At 40.1% G+C, this 10,356-nt stretch overlaps 1 protein-coding gene across 1 annotated transcript in view; it reads right to left on the bottom strand.

Moving 5' to 3' along the window:
* Positions 1-149: 149 nt before the first annotated feature.
* The window catches only part of LOC126235764 (ubiquitin-like modifier-activating enzyme ATG7), a 110,282-nt gene continuing 100,075 nt past the window's right edge, over positions 150-10,356 (bottom strand). The window contains exons 12-13 of the mRNA XM_049944563.1: positions 1,345-1,464; positions 150-1,037 (exon numbers count right to left, since the gene is read on the bottom strand). Coding sequence (XP_049800520.1) covers positions 1,002-1,037; positions 1,345-1,464 — 156 coding nt within the window. The 3' untranslated portion in view covers positions 150-1,001. The remainder of the gene's footprint in view (positions 1,038-1,344; positions 1,465-10,356) is intronic.

Genomic DNA, 10,356 nt, shown 5'->3' with positions numbered 1-10,356 from the left:
ATTTGGAAGCCTTGTGCATTATATAGGCAGATAAACAAGAAGTTCAACTTTTGAATTTGCACTCCAATTGTACAAAAGACTGATAAATGCAGATCCTTAAACAGATGGTCTTTATTTTACACACAGTGTCACAGCATTAAAATGAGAACGAAAATTCAGAACCTGAACTACATTGTTGAATTTCTAATTTATGTGCTTATCGAACACTCAACACATTATCATGATGAGTGCTTGTCTTTACTCAAATGAATTTTTATATTCCAACAAGGATTTTCCATTATTGTTTTAATACTAGCATATTACAAAACCTTGAAATGCAATAGTACCCCTATCACGTATTCTCACTGTGCAGATGAATATCTGGCATCTGTTTATGGTTGAATGCTTTCCTCGAAAACTAATCTCAGCATTCTGTGAGTGTCAGTCAGAACAAGATGTTCTTGTGATTGTTTAACATGAACTGAGAGATACAACTGGCTGTCTGTCAGAGATGTTATTTGCTGTTGGAATGCTGGGAAGTGAACCCTGCAAAAATTTACCATCAACTAAAGGAAGTGTATAATGATACAGTAATGAATGAACAAAAAGTAGAGAATTATGTGAAACATTAAACAAATATACCTGACTAAACTTGACACACACACACACACACACACACACACACACACACACACACACACACACACACAAATATATACACCTCTGCCAACAGAGTAGCAAGCTTTTTTGGTATAAACATCTTTGTACAAGAGACGCAAAAAGTATGGCTGAAATACTACTAACAGTTTTCACAGAATGTGTGATGGTTGACAGGAAATCTAAAAGGAAACTTTGAAAACAAATTATATTATATAAAGTCCAAAATTTGCAGCATGTTTATTGTGAATAAGACTAGCAAACTTTTTACTGAGCATCAAACCGAGGTAAAGCAGCAGTCTGAAAATGAAATATAGCAATGTATTTTAATTACATGCCTCAGAGCATGAAACATATGCTATCTCTTATTCTGTATCACTCATGTCACTGAGCTCCCACACCTGAAACAGAAAGCAAATAGGATGTCAGTCTTTATTGCCATATGTTGTGGAGTAACTGTGACATTACACTAGAACATTAATCAAAGGATAATTTTTTAACATTTTCTCTATGACAAAAGTAATACAAAAATTCATAAAAACTGTAGGAAATAAAATGTAGAACTTTTGTGTATTCAAATGTAAAATCTAGCCCATGACACTGAAAATTACAGTGAACTCTATCTTTTGTACCCTCAAAAATTAGTATGTCAGTCAGTACATGGCTGATAATCAACTAACTTAAAATACAAGGGGAAAATATCATTACCTCTGCATCTTCACTCTTTTGGTGTATTTCTGTGAGGCCTGTGAGATCTTCCAGATGATGAGGATTGTTAAAAGCTGCCATCAAGAAAGCAAATCCTTGCTGCTGATATTCTTGAATCACCTAAAATTACATAGGAAATGATCAGAAACTATTGCAGAAGGTACTGGGTGAAAATGTCAGAGAGAGAATGTAAAACACACACACACACACACACACACACACACACACACACACACACACACACACACTGCTATACAAGATAGTTGTTTCTAAGAAAAGATTTCCATATTCATCTTAACAACAGGCTACACCTGAATGTGGTATGACAGTGGAGGAGAAACCAGATGATATACATAGAATACCATCCTATGTTTCATAAGTGTTGCCTCTATTCAGAATCCAAAGAATGGACCTGCTCAGTAAGAGCTCTGGGATCTAACATACATTTGATTATGTTTCCTCAATTGTTCAATCTATATTATGCTGACAGGCAAGAGAAAATGAGATTTTTCAGGCATACATTATGAGGTTCAATTGTGCTTTCTGAATGTGATTGCTGTAAAGGAAGGAGGAGGATTGGGATTTGGGATGCCCTTCCACAATGACAACAATGAGGTCACCGGAAACAGAGCACAATGTATGGGAGGAAAAGGATAGAGAAGTAAATTTGCTCTGTGACGGAACCATCCATACATTTGCCTAATGCAATTTAAAGATACCACAGAAAAACTACATCTGGGTGCTGGGTGGGATTTAAACTCCTCATGTGAATGCATTACCATTGTGCCATCTCAGTCGGTCATATGGGTGCGACTTTTTCAGAGCATAACTTTACTAAATAGTCTGTAGAAGAAAACATGACATTAGAATGTAAGCGTGTGTATCACAGTTAACTAAACTCAATAGTTACGTTTAAGACCAATGAACAAACATGATTGCACCAGATTATGAGCTACACAAAATAGTAATACACAAATTCAGATTTGGATGACATTGGGTCTTAAAAGGTGAAATTGACATAAAATAATTAAGGTAAATACATTCATTGCAGTCTTCTGAAGCAAACAACATGCAATACTAGATGGAAATATTCAGTAACATCAGATCCACTGAAACAATTTATTTTAGACATGCTAGGGTAGGTAGGTTTAGAGCAGAAATTCCAAGCCTATCTTAATGCTGCTACTTACAAAGTAATAGCATGACTACTTAAGTTGATCAATTACATCTAAAGCACACAAGATTGTAATTTTAATGAATGTAGACACATCAAAAAAACTTTTGCATCACCTCGGTTCCGAGAGTTCCGGAACCTGTACAGAAAATTGGAATAGAGATCAACATAAACATCATTTCCACCCTTTTTATTGCTCATGAAAACCACAAATTGCATGTTGTACCACCATACAGCGAGATCTTCATAGGTGGTGGTCCAGACTGCTGTTTACACCGGTACCTCTAATACCCAGTAGCACGTCGTCTTGCATTTATGCATGCCTGTATTCATTGTGGCATACTATCCACAAGTTCATCAAGGCACCGTTGGTCCAGATTGTCCCACCCCTCAACAGAAATTAGGTGTAGATCCCTCGGAGTGGTTGGTGGGTCACGGCATCCACAAACAGCCCTTTTCAGTCTATCCCAGGCATGTTTGATAGGGTTCATGCCTGGAGGACATGCTGGCCACTCTATAGTCGAAGGTCATTTACGAGATGTGCACGATGGGGGCGTGAATTGTTGTCCATGAAAATGAATGCCTCGCCAATATGCTGCTGATATGGTTGCACTATTGGTCGAAGGATGGCATTCACGTATTGTACAGCTGTTACGGCACCTTCCATGACCACCAGCAGCATACGTCGGCCCACATAATGCCACACCAAAACAGAAGGCAACCTTCACCATGCTGCACTCACTGGACAGTGTGTCTAAGGCATTCAGCCTGACTGGGTTGCCTCCAAACACGTCTCTGATGATTGTCTGGTTGAAGGCATACGTGACACTCACTGGTGAAGAGAACATGATGCCAATCCTGAGCGGTCCATTTGGCATGTTGTTGGGCCCATCTGTACCATCTCTGCATGGTTGCAAAGATGGACCTCGCCATGGACATTGAGAGTAAAGTTGCACATCATGCAGCCTATTGCGCATAGTTTGAGTCATAACATGACGTCCTGTGGTTGCACGAAAAGCATTATTCAACATGGTGGCGTTGCTGTCAGGGTTCCTCTGAGCCATAATTCATAGGTAGCGGTCATCCACTGTAGTAGTAGCCCTTGGGCGGCCTGAGCGAGGCATGTCATCGGCAGTTCCTGTCTCTCTGTATCTCCTCCATGTTCGAACAACATCGCTTTGGTTCACTCAGAGACGCCTGTACCCTTCCCTTGTTGAGAGCCCTTCCTGGCACAAAGTAACAATGCAGACATGATCGAACCACGATATTGACCGTCTAGGCATGGTTGAACTACAGACAACACGAGCCATGTACCTCCTTCCTGCTGGAATGACTGGAACTGATCGGCTGTTGGACCCTCTCCGTCTAATAGGCGCTGCTCATGCATGGTTGTTTACATCGCTGGATGCGTTTAGTGACATCTCTGAACAGTCAAAGGGACTGTGTCTGTAATACAATATCCACAGTCAACATCTATCTTCAGGAGTTCTGGGAACTGGGGTGATGTAAAACTTTTTTTGATGCGTGTGTGTATGTATAAATGCCGCCCTCAGTCACAAATAATTTTACACTGAATCATGCATTACTGAAAATAAAGCTAACTGTGACTGTACATATGAATGTTATCTTCATTAATTAATGAAACTCATTACATATGCAATGCTTAAAAAATGCTAATGAATAAAAACAAAGCCTTTCTCCCTTGAGGGTGCATCAAAAAGCACTCTTGTAATCTGAAGCATCATTTTTCCTTGGAGCACCTGTACATAAGGTTTGTGCAAAAAGATAAAAAGTACTATGTGAGTGCACTATACATGTAAGATAGTAAGTTCCTTGTCTGTTAAGGGAACCTTGTAGTGTTCACAAAACTGCCAAGTGATCTAGTACTTCAGAAAGCCAATTCATAGCTCCATGAAGTAAATGTGTGATTAAGGACGCCAGTTACTTAAAATGAACCTGCAGAGTATCCACACAGGTGAGTCATATGCCTTGGAGAGGAATTATTCTCCAAGTCCATGTCATCTAAATGGAACTGTTCACTCTGCAGTGTTTCATAATGAAGAGATCCTTATCCCAAGCAGCTGTATGTGTGCTGTCGAGTCACCTTATAATGACTACCTCTTAGATGTTAAGTGTGAAGTGCATAATTCACAATGTACATCACATTATCTCCAGTAGCAAAGTAAGTATCTATGAGTACTGACAGACTGCCTGAAACTCTATACTCAATGCTCTCCTTGACAACAGAAGTCCTGCATCCACACTGGGAAAACAGGCGATCATAGTCTTCGAGACCAAGGAAGCTAGATTTTTGAAAATATGAAGTTTGTAGATTTTTCACGTATATGCGAGCATGCTAATGACAGCATTGTGAACCTTTTGTAGAAATTGCATAGCTCTATTTACTGTTGTAGAAAGAGGTGAATGTGAATTGTAAGGAATGTTCAAATGAAAAGGTACAAAATGGTATAACAACAAAACCAGTTGAAATTTGATTATGCTGCTTTGGGATAAAGTACTGTGACATCTAGGAATGCGAAATGTGTCACCACCTCCCCCTAAAAAATTCAAAGCTGTGCCCACAGCAGGCAAGGTGACGCCCACTGTCTTTTTCAGCATCCCAGGTCAGATACTCACAGAATTCCTTGAACACAGAAAAACCATTAATGTGGCATGCACTGTCAAATCCTCCGTAGCCTACACAAGTTTGTCAAGAGCAAATGGTGTGGGCTGCCCACAGTGGGAGTGATCCTTCTTCATGATAATGTGTGTCCACATGTCTCCAACTTCACACAAACTTTAATGGCCAAGTTCCAAGTGGGAGCAGCTTGAGTATCCGCCCTACAGTCCGGACATATAACCTCATGACTTCCATGTGCTTTGGTCCATGAAAAAATATCTCAAAAGGAACCGCTTCAACTCGGACAGCTAACTGAAGGACACAATGGAGGACTGGCTCCTATCACAGCCACAGGAGTTCTAGGAACAGGGAATCCTTCAGCTTATGAAACAGCGGAATAATTGTGCTCAGCCGTCTGGTGATTGCTTCTGGATAAGTACCTTTTCTTTTGAACACTCATCATACAATGGCATGTTATGGCCAAATGACTTGATACAACGAAACATATCTCTGTTCAAATAAACCAGGGAGTTGCTATGGGAATCCTGTTGTAGATGGAAACAGTGTGCAGCCATATTAATGTCAGTTCACTAAGAGCAAATACAGTACTTTAATATCCCCAATAATATCCGAACTGTACTGCTGCTGATTGGCAGTGAGTACCCTTCTCCCATAAATCAAATTGCCAGTTTTATATGATAAATGAGTGTTGGCATGCCTGAAGAGAAATGCCAGAACAACTAGTCAAACTATTACTGTAAGACTGTAACTAGTGGGCATCATATTCATCTAGGAGGTGGGCTGTCTTATTGATTGTCTTTCGGCAATATAGCATGCCTTGCCAGCTCCTCTCTTGAGCTATAAATACTGCTAGAAAATGATTAAGACATCAGATCTATCTGTGGTTCCTAGTTTCCTCATATCCCACACCAACTAACATATGTAGGTTATCTTGACCATATTGTTTGCCATATGGATCTTCTGCCATACTTCATACAAAGTCTATGCGAAACACTGCAGTAGGTATGACTCCAGACACATTAAAAACTTTTAGTTGCTCTGTGTACAATAAAAACTGCTTTGGAAACTATGCAGCAGTTATGCCAATGTGCCACAACAATGTAGTCTCAGTCAATAGGTTCCACATCTCTTTCACATAATAGAGCCAGAGAAGACATTAGGCTTCATCTTGATCATCTAACCATCTTTAAGGTATTTTCAACTGTCATGCTGCAGATGTGATGCCATGCTGGAAACAACAGCTGTGACGAAAAACATATTATTAGTGCCCAAATCATTCCAGAAACTCCACCATGCTTCAAAGTTGGCAGAACACCGGCTGAATTGTATCCTTCTCCCTGTGTTTCCTACATGTAGTTACCATATTGGCCCGATAATAAGTTGCCACTGCTTGTAAGCTACACCCTTGAATTAAGAAGAAGAAATTAAAAAAAAAAAAATCTTGTTCTATAAAATGAGCCACACATTGACAGAAAAGAAAAATTGCCAGAAATTTACTTGTAGTTACATGAAGTATGTGCTGTAAACATTTGTTCTAACATATGACACGGAACATTGGCACCTAACATACTGGTACCATACTTTGTTCTATTCACTCACATCACAACCAGTGCCAGTATTTGCTTCATCACTCTCATTCCCATCATTTTCTTATTCTCTTCCCACAGCATTTTGCACTCGCTGACATCCAATGCATTCAGTATACAGCATTTCTTGAACCCCTTTATGACAGACCCTGAGAATATGGAGGACCAAGAAGCAAGAATCCACTGGCACAGAAGCGTGACTGATGGCTTCTTCTTCTTACCAGGTGGTGAAAGGGATGGTCTTCTTCCACGAGCCAAACTGAAAACATTTTTCATAGATTGTCCTTGAATGACTTGTCCTTGACCAGATCTAGAACCTGTAGTTTTGAAGGTATTCCTCTGGGTATTATGACACGATCTGTCTCTTATGCAGCAAGTTTATTTTGTACTTCAGCAGTTAGATGTCCCTTAAAAGCATCCAAAAACTAGTATCTCTCTCTTAGCAAGCTGTGTGCCAGGTCTGTGACTCCAAACAGCAGACAGCCAGTCAACAATCAGTTGCACTGGCATCCCACCCTCTCCTCGGCAGTGAATCATTAAGTCCTTAGGAAAGATTTCTTTCGACATTGTTTTTATCTTCAGAATGACAAAGAGGTAACTTCCTCCCATCGGAAGTAGTAGCTAATATCACACTTATTCTATTTTTCATTCGCAGTTCCTCTTAAATGAGATAGTTTATGCTTGTTTCATGTCTACAGTCATACTGTTTGGCATGTCAAAAAATAATGGTACTTCATCAGCATTGCCACTCTGATGAACAGAGCATGATTCACACTTTCAGCAACTGGATGACATACAAATGGAAGTTAACTGGTTTCTCCACGAAATCTGCCAGGATTCTCTGTGCTAGAGTAGTACTTCACAGGAGAGCAAGGCCATTTTTCTGCATAAACCAATGACACCAACCAGTACTCACACAGAAGTCTTCTTGTGGCTTGTTTAAGACTCTTGCAATATCCAGGGCCTTCAGTTAGATTATATCTCAAGAGATAGGCATCCCATCTTTCCTCTTACTTTGCACATAGGAAAGAACCTTAGCTTCTAGTTTCAGATATATGCCACATTTTGGTGCCCTGAATGATTTTCTTGTGGAAACTGCTTTCTTCCATTTTTTTTTTCTGAAGCAACATAATATTGCACATTATATTTGTCCAGGACATACTTTCTTCTGGCTTCTCTGTCGGTTGTGGTTTTGGCATAACGAACAACTGTAGTTTGAAGCTTGCATCATAAGTACATCAAATTCCTTGGCTTGATGATGCTTTGCACTGTAAATGGTCATTCATATTGGCATAAATCTGTTTTTCTTACCAGTATCCACCTGAAACTGAATTATAAACTAACAAAACTATATCAATAGACCTACATAATGTTAAAGCCAATAAAATACTGGCAAAAGTTTGCATTGTTGTGTAGCAGAATGCCTTGCCAGCAGTTTCCATTAAATGCACTAATTGTACAGCTGCATATGAGCATAACACTTTTACAGAAAGTGTATGTAAAAAGACAAAGTAGTGGATACAAGCTGAAGCCTAAATTTTTGAGAGGGAAATTTGGGTAAAGTTGGCAGCTTTTTTTGGGACAATACAGTACATCCTGTGGTAGATAATAATGTAAAATTACACTTGTCAGACCACACTACCTGTGATGGAGACCACACCACTGGTGACATGAAGTATCACCCAGCTAAAACTCTCTGACAGCGATGTTACTTAGCCCTCACAAAGGGAGGGATATCTTTGTCACTTGAGCCATCCTTAGTTCATTGTGAATGATTGTATTGTAAGCACATGACCTTTCTGTTTGTTCCATTGCTAGTAATAAACAAGTGTTAACCTCACTCACTAGCAACCAGCTTCATTCCACAAGCGTCCTGCATTGCAATTTCGACAGTCTTGACCCCACAACAAGCAGCAACCTTTATCTTGACATAACAAGTGTACTTTAAAATGGAGTGTTAGCTTTGATATCTTTTCAGACAATTCGTATGGAATGGTCACACTAAGAGTGACTCACACGATATTCTCTTCCACTTGGATCAGATGTGAAACATGAAAATGAGATTCTTCTGTATCTTACCATTGACGGCAACTATGCTCAACATGTGCACAAACAATTTCAATGCATTTTGAACGCCTTTGTGCTTTTGGTGATGATGAAAATCTTGCTTCACATCAACAAGACAGCATGTGGGCAACTATTTCATGTCTGCGTGACAAGACTTCATGTTATTTTACTGGTCAATCTGTTTCGGGAATGATCCAGACGAATTCATTCATAATCGATTGTGGGGCCCAGCCAGTTGAGCCACATCGGAAGAAGCCTCTTGGTTTTCCATCTGTGTCATGCACGGTACATGGGATCTCATCTACCATTGACCTCCGACCGAACATTCCAACACATCCCCAGTAAACTTCTGTGGAGCACATATACAATCTGGTTCTCAACCTAAACTACCAACTTTCCAACCAAAGCACCTGGCAGCATGGTTCATGAACATCAAACTCATATTATACAATTATGGAATCATCAATGATACTTCCATGTTTGTGGCCCTAGACATAACAGTTATGAAAAGTAATTTATGAGGAAAGATTGGGCAGCAGGACACTCTCCCAGCTGTGTAGATATCTTATGAATTGATCAACCTGACTGCCATGTTACATAGCACACACTGGTTAATTAAAGTACTGCCTCAGATACAGTCAATGATAATTGTACACAAATATGATATGAGGGAAAGCAAATTTTTTCTGGCTGACAGACTTTTCGGAATCCCACAGCAACAGCAATACTCAAGTGCGATGTAACAATAAACACCACCACCAAAGTTCTGGCACAACATGCTGGCTGCAGCCATGAGGAGACACTGAAACTTGAGAGATTATGTACACTGACAAGATTGATGTCACGAATGACGACTCCAAGAGCAGTGATCACTGGCTGGCCATAACTTCCACACCTGTGACCAACAATAACATACCTCATGGCAGTGAAGGGGCATGGCTGTGACTGTGTTGGCTTCACTCATGTTTCAGCAACCAGGCATGCAGCTGCTCCATGCCATGCAATTACCTAAAGGCAAACTGCAGTCTGCAGTAGATGCCCTGGATCATGATGCACAACATAGCTCAAGCAAGTGGGCCAAACTAATTCTGCCCCATCTAAAAGTGGTAGTGTTACAGTATATGTGCTATATATCTCAACAAATCAATAGTTCCTTGTAGACACTGGCTCTGAAGTGAGCAGCATTCCTGGGGAAATGCCACAAATGGAACATATGACATCTAACTGCATGCAAAACGCCACTTTTATCAGGCTATTTGAAACCATGACACACACTGTTGTCCTTGGTTTGCATAAGAAATTTACATAGCAGTTTATTGTCATGAACTGATTTTGGGAACGAATTTCGTCCATTGATTTCACTTCTCCCTGATATATCACTATCGATCCCCCACACAAACTAGCAGTGGAGACTCAGTACCTGGCAGTCTGCCAGCATAGTCACATGAAGTGTCAGAGGGGAAACTTCAGTACAACCTCCTTCAAATCTTACATGTGGCATCTGCAAACAACTACTTAACAACCATGGGGCTTTGGAGTCCAAA

This window comes from Schistocerca nitens, chromosome 2 (genome assembly GCF_023898315.1).
Source record: "Schistocerca nitens isolate TAMUIC-IGC-003100 chromosome 2, iqSchNite1.1, whole genome shotgun sequence".
Taxonomy (NCBI): domain Eukaryota; kingdom Metazoa; phylum Arthropoda; class Insecta; order Orthoptera; family Acrididae; genus Schistocerca; species Schistocerca nitens.
The sequence above is the reverse complement of the archived record's forward strand: the minus strand, read 5'-3'. Positions and strand labels throughout refer to the sequence as shown.